General features: G+C 37.5%; 2 protein-coding genes and 1 non-coding gene across 4 annotated transcripts; 2 read left to right on the top strand and 1 right to left on the bottom strand.

The window, feature by feature from the left end:
* Positions 1-1,404: 1,404 nt before the first annotated feature.
* On the top strand, positions 1,405-7,539 carry klf3 (Kruppel-like factor 3 (basic); the record flags this gene model as incomplete). Its single annotated transcript, XM_024289666.2, is given in 5 exon segments — positions 1,405-1,465; positions 1,843-2,329; positions 3,216-3,363; positions 5,381-5,553; positions 5,639-7,539. Coding segments are annotated over 5 exon segments (1,051 nt in total), but the record flags the coding sequence as incomplete, so codon positions are not given.
* A 245-nt stretch (positions 7,540-7,784) lies between these two features.
* trnap-agg lies at positions 7,785-7,856 on the bottom strand. The gene has a single exon. It is a non-coding gene; the product is annotated as a tRNA-Pro (tRNA).
* Positions 7,857-8,278: 422 nt separating this feature from the next.
* fam114a1 (family with sequence similarity 114 member A1) lies at positions 8,279-18,852 on the top strand. Of its 2 annotated transcripts, none has more exons than XM_036212923.1 (13): positions 8,279-8,445; positions 9,958-10,263; positions 11,381-11,465; positions 11,618-11,832; positions 12,260-12,394; positions 12,544-12,696; positions 13,831-14,008; positions 14,956-15,041; positions 15,866-16,078; positions 16,199-16,338; positions 17,377-17,449; positions 17,881-17,934; positions 18,166-18,852. In XM_036212923.1, exons 2-13 carry the CDS (start codon positions 9,964-9,966, stop codon positions 18,289-18,291), a joined length of 1,758 nt encoding a protein of 585 aa, XP_036068816.1. In that variant the 5' UTR covers positions 8,279-8,445; positions 9,958-9,963; the 3' UTR covers positions 18,292-18,852. The 2 variants fall into 2 exon arrangements, with proteins under 2 accessions (XP_036068816.1, XP_024145436.1); XM_024289668.2 differs by having other exon boundaries at positions 8,280-8,445; positions 13,831-13,969.
* The last annotated feature ends 1,277 nt before the right edge of the window (positions 18,853-20,129 follow it).

The following is a 20,129-nucleotide window of genomic DNA, read 5'->3' as shown; positions in this document are numbered from 1 at the left end:
CGCTTCTACCCGGATACACAGTGTAATGAGGGAGCAGATAAAACACAACCACCTGCAGCTCTGCACAAGTCCGGGCCTCACTACGACCTTATAGTAAAACATGACACATTTATGGCTGTTTACTACAACTAAAACCTTTAAAAACAAACTATAACATTAGGATGAACACAGTTACCTGTTAAATTGGCTAATTTGATCATATTGTAGGAAAAAAAAGGAATCCACCTACAGAATGTATTCTACTAGAAAATCAAACTCTTGGAGAATGTTACATTTTTTTGTTAAAAATAATTTATAAATTTTTGACTTATAAGATGCTTTATTGCCTCATAAAATTCTTTTCTATAAAGCCACTTTTTTGGGTTTTTGTGAGGATTGGACCATTTTTCTGTACTTTTTATACCTCTGTTCTGAATCACGAATTTATTTTGATTTATTTGTAGAGTAAGTGAAATCAATCCCCCTCTTTTCCCCAGTTACTAAAGAGATGTAGTGGAGGACTATCTAGTACCCTGGGTTTTAAAAGCAATTTGGAAGCCATGTTCACTATTTTTTAATTTTTATTTATTTTGTTAAATACAAACATTTTACGAAGACTATTTATGTGTTCTGAAGATGAAAACTTGGCTGGTTTTTAAAAAGTAAATTAAAATGCATTTTTTTCTCATGAAAAACAGTTAATATGCAATGCATTGTGGTCTTCTTTCACCTGTCTTGTGAGCATAGATACACATTCTTTTGCAGACTTTTGGAGATTTCGAGGGAACTTGATTTTGGAATTGTAGATTTGGAAAGCTCTATAAACATAGTGAGTAATGAAGGAGTTTTGACACAACCTAAGATAAAAAAAAATTGAATTTCTATAGACTTTATTGTTCCATGTGGAAGTTTGCCAGATAAACTGACAGGTGATTTATGTTGGTGGAAGGATGCTGAGGCTTAGAGGAGGAGCAAAGAGGAGGTTCATGGATGTAGTAAAGGAGGACATGAGGGTGGTTGAAGAGGATGCAAAGGGGAGTCTCATTCTGATCAGTTTTGAGCTATTTAAAAGCATTCCCAGTTATGCCGTTTTTAGCCCAAATCAAAAAACCAATAAGACAGTTCCTAACTTAAAGCTGAGGAAAAGTACATGATGTTCTTTCTGCTGCAGAACAAGTTCAAACAATGCTGATTATCAGCCTAATCTGCAGCAGTTATTTCACAATATACCAGAGTTTTAGTGCAAATGTTCCCAGTTGAGTTTTTTTTTTTAGAAATAGTAGCGAGTCATCTGCGAATGGCTTGAATCCCTAATCTGAGCTGTCGATAGATAAATATTCTCTGATGCTCCAGATAAAAGTGAAAGTGTGCTCCGAGGTGGGATTAGAAGTGTCCTGACGCTCAGCTGTTCTTTCTTGTTTGCAGGACCCTGGCCTGTGCAGCCATGCTGATGTATGACTACCCTCCGCCGACTGACATGGACACGGTAAATCACCCTGAAATGCATCTTTGTGTGCTTTCGAGTGTGTTTTCCTGCAGGCCTGAGCATGTTTGCGATGCCCGGTCCTTTACTAGCAGCCCTGCAAACACCTACATGCATTTATGCTACGTGTCTAGACAGACTGGTTCCCACATTCCTGCTTTTCCTGGACAAACAAGCTGCTGTACAGTGGACATTTGCATACAATACCAGGCAGTGCACACACTCACAATCTCTGAAACAGTTGTTTTCTCTCACAGAGCTGCTCTTTTTCCCCCCCATCTTGAGTTGTTTTGAGGACAAAAACATGTTTTTCTGTGTTTTTCCAGCGGAAATATCTAACTCTGCTCTTGTGTCTCCTCTCTGCTTCCTTCTCCTCACAGTCATTCTATCCTCGCTTAATGAAAACACCAGAGCCGCCATACAGAGTCATCTTCCCCCCTCATGCCCCGCTCTATCAGATGCACTTGCCCCCCTTTGCCGCCTCTCACAATCCCAGCAACCCCACGCAGATCCAGCTGGAGCCGGTGGACCTATCCGTCAGCAAGCGCTCCTCCTCGCCGCCGCATTCTTCGTCGTCGTCCTCCTCCTCCGTTTCCTCCACCCCCAGCTCCCCGCCTTCCCCGTACAGCCGAGCATCCCCACACTCCCCACTCTCCCAGCTGCACTGCTCTCCGTCCCACACCCTCTCCCCGGCGGCCCCCTCCGGGCCCTACCATTCCATGGTGAGCCCGGGGGTCATGGTGTCCCCGGTCATGGTGCCTCTCCCAATCCTCTACCACACACCCCTGCACCTGCAGCCGCCGATAATAATGAGCTCGCCAGCCGTGAACAACAACGAGCGCCATCAAAGCAGGGAGCACGCCTCAGGTGAGACCTCGAGCATTTGTGGAGGTTTTGTTCCTTTCAGAAACTCCATTCCTGGGACGGATCGCTCTTCTTCACTCTGAGATTTTTTTATGAATGTAAAAGTAAAAAAGTCGCCAGCAGAGGGAGATATTCTCCTCTACATTTAATATGTCACATTTAAAGGTGTCTAGTTTCTATTTACATAACCATGAAAATAATTTGTTTAATCTGGTATTTGAATTCTCACCACAAAAAATAAAAAGCAGTTTTTCAGCTGCTTGTGATAGCTGTGACTTCAATTGAAAGAAATGAAAAATAAGTTAAAGAAAATCACATTAATTGGACAAAAATGTATTTAGTAAGTTAGACTTTGTCCCACTCAGAAATCAACATTCGCAGGGTTAGTGAGTTTGCCGACTCGACCTTAAGCCTTAAGAATTGAGGCGTTTGGCGTGCACGGAACAACAAGACAGCATCAGGAACAAAGTGCACCGAGCTGCTGCACATCTGCCTGCAGCCATTCCATGCAGGGAGTCTCCTAACTCATCTTACAGCTGAAATGACAGCAGAATTCAAAGCATCCCACCCCAATGTTAAAAACAGACAGTGTCACGTTGAGTTCACACTGTTCACAGGAAATCTGTGCTCTGGAAAATACACATTTACCTTCAAATTGTATTTTTTTATTTACTTTTTAAAGGGAGACTCCTGCAAGAAATGGTTTTTTGAAAAGTATTTTTGATGAACCGCTCCATGATTTTAACATTTTTCTATTCTACTCCACTCTGTAATGGTTTTATTTTAAAAAATTTAAAAATGTATTAGATTTATCTAATATACAATTAGTTAGTTACCTTTTTCTTGTAAAAGTGAAAATAATTATTTTTCTGTCTTCAAATCCATTCAGTTCGTTCCACGAAGCAGCCAGAGACCCTCGACATGACCGATGGCCACGACACCCACAAGACGGTGAAAACAGAGGCTGGTGCTGATCTGGGACCCGACCCCATCCATGAAGTGAAATCCCCCGTCATCAGGACACTGTCTGAATATGAGTGAGTTCCTCTCAAGAGTCCTCCCACCTTATATTTGTCAAAGTGTTGGTCAGAAACTGGGTTTTACAGAAATAATGGAATAAAACTTTATTGATCCCACAAAGGGACATGAGCTCAAAAAGTTTTGTAAGTTGGATTGGTCGTCTGTGTGTAGGACTAAAGCACAGGAAACCAGCGGTGTACTTCCTATGGGGAACGTTGAGCTCAATTCAGTGTGGATTCTTAGACAAGACCCTCACGCTGCTGCCTAACTATATAGCCATAGGGGATTCAAATCTGGGTCTCCCTGTGCCGGTCCCCAGCCCGGATAAAATACAGGGTTAAGTCAGGAAGGAAACTCTCTGCCAAACCTCGTGGCGATCTCCTAACAGTAAAGGGGAACAACAACAACTTTAAGTTTAATTTAACTTTGAGTCTTAAATGAAATGACTAAAGCTAGTTACATTAAATTACTAGGGTTAAATTGCTTTTCTACCTGATAAAAGATGGAATTCTATAAAGCAGCTTCTCCTTTCAGATTTTTTTTCACACAAAAGCTGTTTTTGTAACACAAAAAATGAATGAAAGGAAATTTTATGAGGCAGTCATTAACCATATCATCTCTGTTTATCTATTTAAATACTTTAAAGGGTAACACAATAGGACAGTCGGAGACCGATTCCCCTCTCAGATTTGAAAAAATGGAAAAAAAAGGGGTGGACAGGGGAGGTGTGGTTTGGATCTGTGATTGACAGTGAGTTTAGCTTGAAGTAAAATAGTCACCCGGCACCTTCAATATGCAGGCATGGTCCAGACTGAAGCGGACCCGTGTCTGAGTGGTCAAATGACCCTAGCATCATAAGCTAATAAAGGCTAACGCTTAAGCAAACAATCCAGAGTGAAGCGTTCATCCATCCATCACCAGGACGGAGTTCACTGGATTCAATGCCAAATGCACACAACCACTGTTGCCTAACTTCCAAGTCCACTGGAAAGTTGTTCAAGCTAGTAGATTTTTGACAACTGAATGCAAAACGTCTACGAGCCATGCTAAAGCTAACGTGATAATAACCGACAGTTAAAGAATCAAAGGGGCTTTTATACTTGAGCTGCAGAGCATGATAACAGGAAACTTCTGAAATAACGTGAGACTTAAGTAGTTGACCAATTACAAAAATTAAATTGTAATACCTCGTTTCAACCTGTAGGAGGCAGCACACAGACAGTTTTAAACTACAATCAAAGGAATTAAGCAAGTTTATTTTAAATTGGCAAAAATGTGGTAAGGACCAACAGACGGCACTTTTAAAGCCACATTTGTAGAGATCAATAGACAAAAAGTTTATTTAGAGTTTGGTTACGTTTCGTTAATTTTTGTTTGCATGCTGACCCATTTCTGTTCAAATTCCAAGACAAGTCTCCTCAGAGGAGACCACATGACTACACTTGAAGTTTTTTTTTTTTTTTTTTACTTGAGGGTAAATCATGTTCATGTCAGCCATCTTGATACCTGTCACCCAGCCCTTGTAAAACTCCTACCCTTCCTCATGTAGTGCCTTCTGTGCAGCAAATGTGCAGTTTTCTACCCTTTAAAGTGGAAGGTGTGAAATACGCCCTTTCTTTTATGCTACTGACAGCAGGGCTGCCTTCTCATGCCGTTTTGTCACGCTTCCAACTATGAAATAATGTAAGCCTTGGGAAAAAGGAAAAAAAAAAAGTGGGCGTGACTTGATCTGTCAACAGCTTTTCTTTACAACGGCACATATGCGCTGTTTATCATTTACTGTAACAGGAGGGGTGAATGGGTAAAGGGTGCTGCCGCTATAATCAGTGGTTTGTGTTTGAGTTGCCTTCACATCCCTTGCAGAAGAATTGATTCCTATTTCAACACTTCCTCTCATTTGATACTCCCACACAAACACACAAGCTGTTTTTCAGTACAAGGCTGAAAAAATATCTTATCTGTTATTTTTTACTTTTTATTAACTAGTAAAGGAAGCATCAGGTAATCTGTTTTCCCTCTTTTTTTGTCTTTCAGGTGCAATGCTCCGTCAGTAATAACTATTATCAGCTCAAATCCCCAACATCCTCTCCCGCCGGACTCTCCGGACTCGTTGAAGAAGCGGCGCATTCACCGCTGCGACTTCTCAGGCTGCAACAAAGTGTACACCAAAAGCTCCCATCTAAAAGCCCATCGCAGGACGCACACAGGTGGGGCGGGTCTTTAAGCCGTGTGTGGAATAACGGCAGGTGTCGTTTGTCTCGCCTTTAACAAAGCTGTGTCTGTTCTGTGCAGGGGAGAAACCCTACAAGTGCACGTGGGAAGGCTGCACATGGAAGTTCGCCCGCTCAGATGAGCTGACGAGACACTACCGCAAGCACACGGGAGTCAAGCCATTCCAGTGTCCAGACTGCGAGCGCAGCTTCTCACGCTCCGACCACCTGGCTTTGCACAAGAAACGCCACCTCCTCGTGTAACACCTCCACCGAGCAGCCTGAAAGAAATTCCGGGCCAAGTTGAACTGTGCTACTTTGACCCTAAAGGGTTAAAACAGCTGGCCTTACACAATGGACTCTGACAGGAAGTGGGAAATTGTTCCTCGGGGTGTCTGTTTCGACCTTTTTATCTTAACTCAGTATACTGAGTGAGAGCTTTTGAAAGCTGTCAGACCTCTGATCAGCTATGGAAGGTCCAAGAACTGTTTTTCTTTTTTTTTTGTTTTTAGAGTGGCTGCTGTTTCTTAGCTGGCCTGAGAGCAGCGCCCTCCTGTGGCTACAAACCAAATCGCATCAATGCTCAGCCTATAGCTCAAGCTTCTGTGCACCATCAGCTATCTTTCTACATTAGTTCATGTGATTTTCCACACAGGCCAATAAAATGTGAAACTTTTCCAGAATGTATCATACCACACCGTCTATGCATTGTGTCATACGTCAGTCTTCTTGCTGTCATCAGTGGGAAACGACCCTCGTGTCAACTTCCTCCACGGACTGCCACGTTGAAACACCACACACCTCATCTGCCTCCGAAAAGCTTAACATTTTGCATAATGAAGTGATGACCGGTAGTTTCCCGCTTGCTTTCTCCTCGGTATATATTGCATAAAACACATCAAAACACTTGCACTTATTCAAAGTAACTTGGCCGTAATTTCTTCATGCTTAGGGGTGAAAAAAGTGGGTCTCATTCATTGTCAGAGTGAAGTGTTTATGAATGCTTTTCTTTCAGAAATGTGAAAGTTGTTGCATTGGGGCATTATTTTTGTGTGGAAAAAAGCACCACTCTGTTTGATAAGGGTAGAAGAAATGTTATTTTTTTTTACCTATTACAGATTGATGTATCTATGAATTTTGGTTTGATGTGACACCATGGTATCTGTTTGTATTGAATGACACTTTTTTATGTTAAAGAAAAATGATCTAAGCAGGGAAAATTTCTCCTAAAATTTGAGTTTTTCAGGAAGAGCAGTGCCTTTTTTTTCTTTAATCCCACTTTAGAGATATTTATCAGTTCAAATCAAAAGTCTTAAGTAATTTTTTACCAAATGTCACAATAGGAAATGTTCTGATTTTAAATTATAATATCAGTTCATTTTTTATACACCTGGAGAACAAAAGAGCGTATTTGTACATCTCCAACGTGCACTTTAAGTAATTTTATATGTATAAAATAGCATAGAGGCATATAAATCAAGAATACTGTGTTATTCCCAAGGCCAAACTGTTTAAGTGATACGTTTGGTTTCCCCTTTTCTTTTTGTCTCTAAATTTGATGATCAAATTGATCAGAAATGTTCATCAAATTCTAATTCTAATAATATAATGCCTGTCTGTCATTTAGTCATACGTATTCAAATTTACATACAGAATGTAGCAGCTCAAGTGATCTGCATTTGCTCCTTAATACTATTTGCAGTTTTTTTGCTTTTTTTTTGTAATGCACATGTAAGTTGTGATATATCATAATTGATTATTAAACAGAAAGGGCAATTAAAGGTTTTTATTAAGCATGATTTTTATATTCAGAAATTTATAAAAAATGTGTCTTTAATAAAATATTTCTCTTTTTACTCTGAACTTTGTTCAAAGGGAACTTTATTAAACTGTGAACATATAACTGTTAAAGGTCTGTATGCCATTTTATGTTTTAAATTGAATATTCTTATTACTCAATAAACCTATTGGTAACATTTTAAAGACTGTCTCTGTTTGTTGTGTTTATAATTGTGTATTTGTTGTTTTGTTTGCGTTTTTTTTTAAAGTGGAATATCTTGTTTTTGCTTTTTTGGAATATCTTGTTTTTGCATTTTTTTTTAAATTATTGATAATTCCCAAGTTACTTATTACATATAATGCTGCCCCTCATTTTAGAGCGTTATAGTTCTTTCCCAGTCTTTACATATTTTTTGTTACTTCTTTGTGCATTAAAAAAAAAAAAAGGAGGGCTCGTCCGGGATTTGAACCCGGGACCTCTCGCACCCTAAGCGAGAATCATACCCCTAGACCAACGAGCCGACGCGCACTACATATCAAAATCTAAGTAGAAGTGGTCTATCTATGATATATCAAAGTATATTTTATAAAGTTTTGCAGTTTCTTGCATGTTGAGTAAACGTCTATTAAGCTGGTTAATGTTCACGATTAACTTAAATCTAAATGCTAAACTAGATCAAATTTTAATGTAATGAAATTATACAATACACAGGTATTATGTCTTCTTGTTTAACCTGTTTTATTTTTATTATTTTCGTATGATAATAAAGTTTAGTACCACAAAAGGTAAAGTTTTGTTGAATTAAATGAATGGCAGAGACTCCTCAGTAAAGATGTTCATCCACCGGAAGTGCAAACAAAACTCCAAAACTGAATATTATCCCAACATTTAAATGGTTATTTAAAAATATATATATGAGTACAATTTTAACAGAGGAGCTAAATCATAGATGGAATTGCGTTAAGTGTCTATTTTTCCTTTGGACTTTGAGCAAAGCTCGCATTGGATGCGGTGAACTCTCTTGGAGTTTGTTGCTCTTCGGCCCTGTCACTGTGTGCAGCCTGCCGACGTGGCGGGGCGGAAGAGGAGCCGCTGTCTGGCACCGCACGGTGAGCCGCTCTGTCACTTTCTCCCAAATAACACGCGATTTTTCTGCTTTACAACGCTCATTAGCCTGTTTTAGATCGCATAAATTATACTTAACCTAACTACTGTTTGCCCGTTTGCACTGGGAACAACTTTTTTTGTCCAACCCTCTCGATTTCAAAACAAAAGTCATATTTCAAAACGTGGAAAAACGAGGATTTTCTGTTGTTTTATTTCCCTCGTACTTTTATATGCTTTCTCGTGCTGTAGATATTTGTATATATTTTAAAAATGTAAAAACTAGCAACGGTACCGTGAAAATGGCTTACAGCGATGTCAAATGCATTAAATAATGTATTCTACCCATAAAAGTTACTGACTTCAATCAACTTTAAAAATAAAAAAATAAAAGTTACCTTTTAGTTTGATGAGTAAACTTCCTGTTTTTGGCACAGGATTATGGGTATTTATTTTATCAGCGCATGTTTGTTTTGTTTTTTACTAATTGCGGGTTCTTGTTATCAATTACAAGCTAGAGAAAAAAATAGTAAATAAATATTAGAGTTGCAGCATTTATTCTAAGTCACGTATACTATTAGATAAAGCACACCTGGCTTTAATTTTTTTTAAATATAATAGTTGAAAGTCATTAACGACGTAGTCAAAAACATTGAGTGAGACTTGCAGTTGCAACATGCAGCCAGCAAGTGGCGCTGCTGTCCAATAAATTGTTTTTGTCCCTTAAATTTCATTGCACTTTTGAATACATTTTCAATAATTCAGTCGATAAAATACTTTACTTCTCAATTTAAATTGTTATTTTTTTTAACATGCACCTTTAGATATAACAGAGCACCAGAATACTGGGTTTAAATATTCTTACAGTTAAAATAATAGTGTGTAGGAAAGTTTAAAATATTACTGTTTTAATAATTATCCTGTCAAAGACACTGGCATGCATCAAATGGTTAAATGTTCCTTTTTATTGATTTTCATGACTTGTCTGTTTAGTTTGAACTTTGTCCCAGAAGCCAGAGCATGTCTTATTTTATATGTGTTAAGATTTTTGCTTTTTAGCAATCTGTAAAATATTTTTTACTTGTACTTTTTAGTGCAAATACTTAAAAAAAAAAAAAAATTTTTTTTAGTCATTTTCAGGCCAATTTCTATATTTTTCGGACAGTTTGCACACACCGTTTACATTACATGGGATATTATTCCTGTTTTTAGTGTCCACATCAGATTATTTATTATTAATTTAGTTGAACAGTTTATCATGGTAAATTATTGTTTTCATTGTTGAATGTTGCACTGACCAAAAAGCATGTTGACAATGTTGACATGTGACAATGACGAACAAAGTACTATCTATGTTCTATCTGTTCTGATGATGAGTGAGGCCTTGGCCCTGAGGCAAAGCTATTAAAAAGTGTATTTCTGCTTTTAAAAAGCAGACTTTTTTAGATAAATTATTTTAAATATATACTGACCACTGCTTACAAGACTAATACAAATAATAAATCATCTTTTTCCAGATCAAAATGTCCCAGGACAGCCCCTCTGAGGCAGAGCTCCACACAGATTCCAGTCCTCCGCTTGTCCCTGCCAATCCTGACCCCTGTCAGGATGTACCGTCAGTCCTTCCAGGTCCCTCAGCTCCACTGGAGCCACCTCTCCACCCTGAGAGCTTGAAGATACCACATTCTGCCGAGGAGACAGTCACAGAAGACACAACTGCCAAAACGGACACACCAGATCCAGCGGCAGAGGGTCTGGTGGCTGAATGCACCCAGTCAGTGAGCCTGGAGCCAGATGCTGAGGCTGCAGAGGAGGATGAACAGGTTTGTGGCTGGATCTCCTCCATTCCTTTCTGATGTTCCTAGTTTAGTTTATTGTTTTTGTAACATTTAAAACACAGCAAGAAAACCACTAAAATACAATTAAGTGCTGTTCAGTGAGCTGTTCATGTAAGGCATCCCCCTAACGTAAATTAAAAATATAGTATATTCACAAAAGAAAAACAATAAAACTAGTGATAGGTCACAAGTATTATAATAAGATTGACAATAACAAACAAAAACAGCAACATGAAAAAGACAATGAGTTGATATGTGACCAATAAAGTGATGTGTGATAGACGTGTGTATATGTTAATGATCAAAAATAAAAAATATCACAAGGAATAAGAAAAACATTTAGTTGACAAAAGACATGATAAAGAGTTATTCAATTCTAGAAGTTAAATACTTTTTAAGGCATCTTTTGCAACTTTTTAAATAAATACCAGTACTTTTTACTTAGTTTTGCAGCCCTACATCTGATTGAATAATCATAAAATATGTAGTAAATTGTAGTAATATGTAGTAAAATCACAGTTTTCAAAGATATTTTGTTACAAACAGAAAATTTGTTGCACAAATTGTTAACAAATCGTTTCTGAAGAATAAAGATTTTATGAAGAGGAATTGTAAATGTCCTTGCCCAATAGTACAATATGAGAGATACGGATAAATTAAACTTTAATGAAGAACTAAATTATAGTTTGTGGTTATAAGATGTGTAACCTTCAATATTATTCCAAGAGAATTATGTTGTTTTTTTTTTTACTAACTATATCAGTTTGTTCTCTTCAGTTCAAATTCTCAAAATGTTCCAAAACTTTTGTGCAAGATAAATCTTTTTTTTTTTTACCACTAAAAATAATGAAGTTGGTTTTCCTTAAATTCATAAATAATTTATTAAATCAGTCAAGCCAGCATTAGCATTCTTTAGAAAAAAGGTTGCATCATCAGCAAACTTAATTTGACAAATAGCAATAGAAACATTTGATAATATTCTTGCCAAAAACTCAATATTTTCAATTCTTTGTGTTAAATTTCACAGTTGCTATGTAGCAATCTAAAGAAGCAACAACTGAGACATGCTTTGTAATGCACACGTGTATGGCTGTGTTTGCAGAAGTCTCTTCAACAGAAGGAAAAAAGTTGGGGAGGCTGGAGTTCATGGGGAAAATCTCTTCTAAGCAGTGCCACCTCCACTGTTGGTACGCCCTCCTTTTTTAAACGGTGCAATTTTTAGAACTTTTTTTTTTTTACAATCTTTTCTTTTTTTTGCCTTTAAATTTATGGCATCAGTGATTTCTGATCCAGTCCTCCGCTGTCTCATCTCCATGTTGTTTAATGCTCTTGCTTGCAGGCCAGAGCTTGACCTCCGTGAAAGCAAAGGCAGGAGAAGCTCTCCGCCTCCACAGAACCTCAGTAGGAGAGGAGGCGCAGGAAGAGGAGGAAGGAGCAGAGGAGAAGACGGATCCACCTGAAGAGGTCGACCCGTCCGGCGCAGAGGAGTCGACGTCTGCTGATGTCCCGAGCAGGGGCGTTTTCTCCACCATCTCACATGCTGTGCAGAACACGGTGAGGAAACATGATCACACAAAACCAGAGTTTGATAATTTACCTGATCTGGTAGAAAATTCATGCTCATGTGAGGCTGCACCAAACTATAAAATAGATATTAGGCTAAAGTTAATACATTAATTAGTAAATACATTCAAAATAAGAGCATACAAACACAAAAAATTGTGTTTTATGTACAAGAATACTTTTTATTTTAGAAAAAAACAGGTGGTTTGTTGTTAGCTGTTTCACTAATGGATAAAATGAATCAAAATTAAAATAATTTCAAATACTAAAAAGTAGGGCTCTTAATATTTTATTTAAAATTAGTCTAGTAAATTTCTTTATTATTTAGTTTAGGTTATTTTTTTAAATGCTTATTTAATCAAAACTCTCTTTTTTTGAATTCTTTTTTGTTCCCTCTTCTCTTGGACTCTGATTTTAGGGTAAATCTGTGATCAGTGGAGGTCTGGACGCCTTGGAGTTCATTGGAAAGAAGACCATGACCGTTCTTGCAGAAAGTGATCCAGGATTTAAAAAGACTAAGACTCTGATGCAGAAAACCGCCTCGCTGAGTCAGGCATGTAGACGCTTACTCATACTACTCATTCACAAAAAAAAAAAAAAAAGGTTTAAAAAAAATAAGTAAGCTTTGTGTTGTTTTTACATGGACAGAAAAATCTGCTGTTGGTGATTTATTTATTTTCATTTTTTTTTATTGTCTTTTAGATGTTGAAGGAAGCCAAGGAGAAAGACCAGGCACGGCTGAGTAACCAGCCGATGAGTGCGCCCACCGCTCACTACAGCATTCTTTTTGATGAATACCAGGGCTTGTCACATCTGGAAGCTCTGGAGATCCTCTCCAACGACAGTGAAGCAAAGGTACCGTGGGGATTAAAAATTGCTTTAAGAATATGCACCACATTCATTTTTGTATTGGATCAAAACAACACAATGTTTCATGTTATGTCAACAGCTTTTGAAATATTTGCTCATGTGCTCAGCAGAACAGCTCATAAATGTTCTCGCAAATAATTTAGGTTAGTTTTTCTGTGCGCTGTTAGCTGTAATTTTGGTAAACTTGTGTAAACTACTGAGAATTGGACATGACATTAAAAAAATCTATAATTTTTTCACTCAAATAAATTTTTTGTGGCCAAGAATAAGTATTTTGTGAACACAAATTAGCATTTTTTGGGCCATATTTTTTTAGTTTTTGCACACAAATTGGTATTTGATGGCCACAAATTAGCATTTTGGGTACACAAGTTAGCATATTGCAGTCAGAAATGTGTATTTTATTAGTATTTTGTGGGTTTAAATTAACATCTTGTGTGCACAAGTCAGCATTTTTTGACACAACTTTGCATTTTATGAGTAAAACTTATCATTTTGTGCATGCAAACTATAACTTTCTATTCACAAATTATCATTTTATTAGCATTTTGTGGGTTCAAATTAGCATCTTGTGCTCACATGTTAGCATTTTGTTAGCATAACTTCTCTTTTTGTGAGCACAAATGAGCATTTTGTGCATACAAACTACAATATTGTAGTTATAAACCAGCATTTCTTTAGCATTTTGTGGATTTAAATTTAGCATCTTGTGCACACAAGTTATCATTTTACCGCCACAAATTAGCATTTTATGAGTACGAATTAAAATTTTGTAGCTTAAAATTTGCGTTTTAATAGCATTTTGTGTATACAGATGATTAATTTGTTGTCTTCTGTTCCTTATACTTATATTGTTGTTATAAAGTTTTAATTTTTGATTACAAAATATGAATTTCTGATCACAAAATGCTTACAAAATACAAAATTAGAACCACAAAGTACTAATTAGTGACAACCAAATGCCAATTTGTGCACACAAAATACCAATTTGTGGCTACAAATTGATAACTTAAGGGAACATTTAGGTTTTTTTTTAATGTCATGTCCAGAGCTCCGTAGTAAGTAGTTATCCAGTCGCCTCAGATTCACAAAACGCTCTGTCCTCGCATCCACTGCTAGGTCCAAGCATTCCTCTCCTCCCTTGAGGAAGAAGATCAGGAGAAGGAGAAGAAGGAGCTGATTTTCATCAAAGAAATTTTCACCAGACAACAGGACGAAGCAGAAGAAGAAGAAGAAGGAGGACAGACGAAGGATAATGGTGATCTAAATTCCCAAATACACTGTTCTACCCCCTTATGTGAGTGACCCAGACCAGCTGGAGGTAGATGATGTCTCTGAACACTGACCCAGGATTAGGCTGACTTTAGTTAATTTGCTGAATTGATTTTATGTTTTATTGTTGGTCCTTTTCTTTTTTCCTCCAAACCCTGGAGTAATACATTTTCATAGCAGTCATGCAGTGGTCCGGCATTGCTGCAGAGATAACGCACATCCCATCATGTCTGACTCTCTTAGTACACCTGCACTCATACTAAATGTTTTCCAAAGATTTGCAGTAAATTAGCACTTATCAGGAAAGTTGTAAAAGTTAAAATTTTTTTTATAATCATCACTATTTTTCCAGTTAAATTTAATGCTAGATTTTCATTCCTTTTCTATATTCTAAGTAAAAAAAACACAAAAAGTTCAACTTTATTTTCTTTGAAGTTTTAGATTTAAATAAAAAACTGCAAAATCTTTAGTTATCTTTAAAAATATTGCATAAACTCTCTTTATAGAAAAACCTTGAAACAGGGTTGGTGTGTACTTTGTCTCAAGTGTGCAGTGAAACCCTGAAGGTTATGGTAAGTGTTATCACAGCCTTGTGTCGACCCTTTAAACATGTGACACCGTGGCCACGTCTAAGCCCCGCAGAGCTTTCACCACACGGTGGCAAATCCCATCCTCATCCAGTGTCAGTGTTCAGAGGCCACCGCCACGTCTTCACATCACACCTCAAGGACAATCACACCCAAACAGTAAACGTGCATGTATGTCCGAATTACTCGGCTCTAAATGTAATTGTGACAGATTAGTTCATTAATTTGGACTGAAGGAAGAATCAACTGAAAATCTACAGAAGAGAGAAATAATTCTGTTGGGATTCCAGCATGGGGGAATCGAACTATCGTCACACATGCTACAAAGCTGCATGCCATGTTCGGATTTAAGATGAGGCGCCTAAGTTTGTGTGTGTTTTGTCAGCTGCGGACGGCGAGGAGTTCGTCAGTGTTCTCACTGAGCTGCTGTTTGAACTTCACGTTGCTGCGACACCCGACAAACTCAACAAGGTGACACACTCACGCACAGAAGTCACACTCATGTCAGTTTTATTTTGTAGACTTGGAAGACTCATTCCAATGAAATCTGCGGTATTTTTCTGACGATTGTCCACACCGAATAAACAAAGACCCAACAAAGATCCACAAAACACACAGAAGTCCCACTCTGACAGAAATACACAGAACAAAAAGAAAATGCAAAATAAAATATAGCCACACCCGTAACAATGACGGAGGACATACTTAAAGAAAATTTAGCTTAAACTGTATTTCTTTATTCAAATTATTGTGAATCAGGAGCAGATGGAAAAAACGATGTTTAAAAAGATCCTATTTTTGATGTAAAAACTACACTGGGTAGACCACAAGCGTCCTGCTCTGCTCCATTCTGATGCATCCAGTTGTAGATAAATAGTTCACAACTCAGAGCGGAGTTTCTAATAAACTAAAAGAAACTTTGTCCTAGAAAACTACAGTTTTTCTCATTTTGGCTAAAAACTGCATAGTCATGAATAAAGGACCACTGGGAACGATTTTTAAAATTGATAAAAAAAAATAATCGGAGTGAGTCTTGTTGCTGGATAAAAAGTAAATGCAAATATTTTCCTAAATGAAATGTGTTTTTCTTGATGCCCTTTGAAGCACGTTGTCTACAATGACACATGTAAGCATTGTGCTGCAGTTACTGTCTTTGAAGATCCTCTGCATAATCACATCCACTTTTCCCAGCTCTCACATTAGCATAGAGTCATGTTTGTGCATGTCATTAGCATACATCACGATGGCGACCTCTCGCCGTGTTGAGCTGATGGGCGGTAATTATGCATCTGCAGGCTCGAATGAGAGCCCACGGTTGGGTGATGGAGGTGGAACAGCCTGTCACCGCAGAGACAGTCGGCGAGGAAACTCGGGACCAGCCGAGAGAAGAAGACTCGCCTGGAAAACTAAAAGAGGAGGATAAGGAGGAGAAGAACGATGAGGAGGAGCAAGAGGAGAAGAGAAACAAGGGAGACAAGGCAAAAGAGAGTGACCCCAAATCTGTAGAGGTAAGACAGAGGGGCTGTTTAAGTTTTTAATCTACCCCTGTTACAGTTGCTGTCACTGCAGAATCTGATGTTATCAGTCAGCGTGGGGGTTTGTGTGCGCCTTCATCCTCCTCTCTGCAGGCCGTCTATTTATCATCAGTTGGCAGTCTGGCAGAAGTGACAGCTCGCAGTATTGAGCAGCTCCACAAGGTGGCAGAGCTCATCCTTCATGGTCAGGAGCTGGAGAAACCAGCTAGAGACCAGGCACAAATTCTCACCAGGTATGAGTGCTGTTTCTGGATTCTACACGCACAAAATATGTTAAGTCTACCAGACTGTTGGGCAATAACCTAGTTTTTTAATCTAGAATAACAAATGTAATTATTAAAATGTTGTTTTTGGCTATTATTTAAAAAGAGTATTCTTTATAGGTTTTATGAATTATTGCTAAAGAAGAAATTTGATTTTTTTTTAAAACAACTTTTTCAAGAACAGAAAAAAATACTATTTATTTGTGACCACATTAAAGAATAAAGTTTTGGAGAATTATGTGTAAACATTAACAAATTAAAAATCATTTACAGTAATTACATTGTTAATAAAATCATAAAAATAAGTAATAATAAGTCATCTTTTTTTAATAGTACAGTTATATTATTGACCTTAGTTGCTAGCATACCTGTGTTTTGCAAGCAGCTGGGATCAAATTACTTTCACAGCTGTCTCCATGTATTTTATGACACAACATTTTTGCTGTATTAAATGCAAATTTACTGTTAATGTCCCTGATTATGTCCATCAACAAACAGATGTTGTTAAATTTGCACAAGTGCAGCAAGGAAACTCCTCCAAGTTGGTGGGATTTCTCCTTGTGAACCGACATCATTTTTACAGACATATGTATATACACATATTTATATATACTGCACTTACACATATATACCGGTATATTTATGCATACACACAGTGCAACCCTGCATGTTTATATTTCTTTTTGAGACAATCCCCACAGATCAAACACTAATACCCACATCTAAATCTAAATCGTCCTACTTAAGGTGTTTTAAGGTAATAAAAGGAACAAATAATTTATGTATGTGTGTGTGTGTATATATACAGCATATATATGTATATTAGTCTTTGAGTTGTTGGAGTTTTTGTGACAAACCGGAAGAGTTGTGTGACTTAACATTGAAGCCCAATGAGGCAAATTTCCTTTGTGATTTTGGGCTAAATAAATAAAACTGAATTGAATTGAAACTTAAGTATAATAATCCATACATTTTTTTGTTTGTTGTTTTTTCTTTTTATTATTTTAGGCTGACATGTGCCATGTGTAAGGAGGTGACTTGTTTGTCTAAGATGTTCTCTGATGCACTCCTCGTTGTTGGGGTAAGAAAGAGTGTCCATAAATATTAGAATGTTGTTTACCTCTCAGGGAGACCCAGACTTGGGCCCCCTGTGGCTGCATAGTTAGTTGGTAGTGTAAAAGGTCTTGACTAGATATCCACACTGGATTAAGCTTATTGTGCCCTTTGAGAATTGAACCCTGGTTTCCCATATTTGTTTGTTTTAATTAATTATAATAATAATAATAATAATGGATTGATGCATATTTGCATCAATACTCGTCGATGTGTGAAGAACAAATTTTGTTTCATGGACAGCAGCTGCTGGGCTTACGAAACAAAATCCAAAATCCATTTTTGGCTCAAAAATGTCTGTTACCTCCCATGTAGTAAAGTCCTCATCCAGGTAGTGGCAGCAGTGTGAGGACTGATCATCCCTGAAGGTCTCATCCCGTGTTAACGTCTCTCTTTCAGGGTCAGAGGAAAGCAGAGGACTTGAATCCATTTATAGACAGCGTGCTTTTAGAGGTGACATTTTTGTTCAACATGTTTGGTTCTTTCTGCTTTTCAAAGTGTAGACTTTAATACTTCTGATGCATTTATTGTTTAAGTTCAAGATAAATCTTTAAGCAAAGATATGCTAAAGCTAAACTTTGATAAGGAATTTGTATTAAAACTTTAAATCAAAACATGCATCTTTTATGTTTTTTTTTTTAGTAGCGTAAGTGCAAAAAAAACATATTTGTCTTCTGTCTGCAGGGTGCCAATAGTACCAACTACATCCACAATGCATTGCAGCTGCTGCTGCCAGTCCTGCAGATCTCCCACATCCAGAGCCAGCAAGGGCGACCTACAGGAGAACCTGCAGCACAACCCCAGCATTAACACAACCTCACAAACGACCAGTTCACTTAAAGTAACGCACGTTAAAATGATAATTATAGACATGGGATTTTCTACATGAGCTGCTTTAATTCAAAACCACAGAAAAAAAACTAACTAAAGAAAAAAACAGTATGCAGAATTATTAACTGACAGAGGCCAGATGATAAATCGTACTACTTAGTTGCTATTAATGTTATTTTGTCTATATTTGTTGTTAATATAATGCTTCAATCTGCATTAGATTGAATGTTTCTCAACTGGCAAATTCAGACAACAATAATGCGATTTATTTATGTCAATTTTCTTGCACTCCAGACTTTGTCTGATGTAGACGTGATACAACGTAAAACACTAATGAAATGTGTGACGTGAATTTTGGTTTCATTCTAAACTCCAGTATTAGACTCGTCTCATATTTTTTGCTATGTTAAATTATATGACGCAACTACTTTGTGTTTCGCCCTCATATACGATTTCACTTAAAATATTGTAATGCACCTGTAAGAAAATTATTTTGTCCTGTTCTCACACTGTGTACATTAAAGGTGTAATGTAACCTTCGCTTTTCTGTCCAGTCCAACAAAAAAAGTATGCAAATATAATTAATATAAATTTTAGCCATAAATACAAAGGGGTTTTAAACAAGTATACACCACGTGTGTCTGAAGATTAAGATTGTAAAAGTAAAATCTGTTCATCACAAGAGGCCTTCAGCTTAAAAGATTTCTTTTGCCAAATATAAAAGTAGGGGTAGTGTCTGGTTTAACAAAAATAGTGCTTTATGCCGCATTATATAAAAAAATTTGCTGATTCTACAGTCCGTACAATTGCATTTAAATGTATTTGTTTTCAAATTAAAGTCATTAGGGAAACTGTCTGTGGGCCTTTGGATCCCTGAAATCAGTCTCAGACACCTGTGATAATTAGTTTGCCAGGTGAGTTCAATTAAAGGAAAAACTACTAAAGAAAGAAGCTCCTAATTATGAAGCAGACCATAATTTTCAGGCAATATGGGAAGCGAGGATCTCTGCTGCCGAAAAGCAGTAAGTTGTTAAATGCCTTGAAAAAGGTATTCAAACCTTTGATATTTCATGAAAACCTAAGTGTGGCTCGTACAATTAAGAGATTTGTTGCAGATTTAGAGCCCATAAAGGTAGAATGAGGAAGATTTCTGCCAGACAAATACATCAGATTAAGAGAGCAGCTGCTAAAATGCAATTTAAAAGCAACAAGCACATATTTGAAGCTGCTGGTTTATCTGTCGCGCAACCATGGATGGTCCAGATGGATGGAATACTGGGCGGTGGATGGACCATCCTTGAGCAAAATATCTCTGAGGGTGGGGGCAGTTCACATAGAAACAGCAGCTCTGAGAGGCTATTCTGATCATTTGGAAAATCCTAGAATAATATAATTTGGAACATGCTGTAAATAATCAGGAACAATTTTTTTTTTCTATCTACATTGGATAGAACTTGTGATCCCGGATACAAGCTCCCTATTGCACCACCTGATAACACGGAGTAAGTGCTGCACAGCATTAGACCCATGGAAGGCTTCCTTCACCACTATTTGAAAGATCCCTGCAAATATTTCAGTGCACTCACTGCCAGGCAACAGGTTTCAGGGTTGCATTTGATCATTTCATTGAACACCTTTGCCTCCCTGGCGACACGGAATTTTCAAAATTGTCAAAAAGTGTTTTCTCTTTTCTTTGACATCATATTCCTCCGAAAATGAAGTGAAACTGGGATGTGCTTCCAGCAGCCTCAGACGCATCTCTTTCTTGTGAATGAATTCTGGCATCCCTTTACCTCTGATCCTCCGCTTTTTAATGC

The sequence above is a fragment of the Oryzias melastigma genome, linkage group LG1, assembly GCF_002922805.2.
Source record: "Oryzias melastigma strain HK-1 linkage group LG1, ASM292280v2, whole genome shotgun sequence".
NCBI classification, from domain to species: domain Eukaryota; kingdom Metazoa; phylum Chordata; class Actinopteri; order Beloniformes; family Adrianichthyidae; genus Oryzias; species Oryzias melastigma.
Note: the sequence above shows the minus strand (reverse complement) of the source record. Positions and strands in the feature narration are given on the sequence as shown.

Coding starts and splice junctions, on each gene's coding strand:
- fam114a1 (XM_036212923.1), top strand. CDS start 9,964: ATGTCCCAGGACAGCCCCTCTGAGGCAGAGCTCCACACAGATTCCAGT. Junction 12,395..12,543: donor AAACCGCCTCGCTGAGTCAG/GCATGTAGACGC, acceptor ATTGTCTTTTAG/ATGTTGAAGGAAGCCAAGGA. Junction 14,009..14,955: donor ACACTGTTCTACCCCCTTAT/GTGAGTGACCCA, acceptor GTGTTTTGTCAG/CTGCGGACGGCGAGGAGTTC.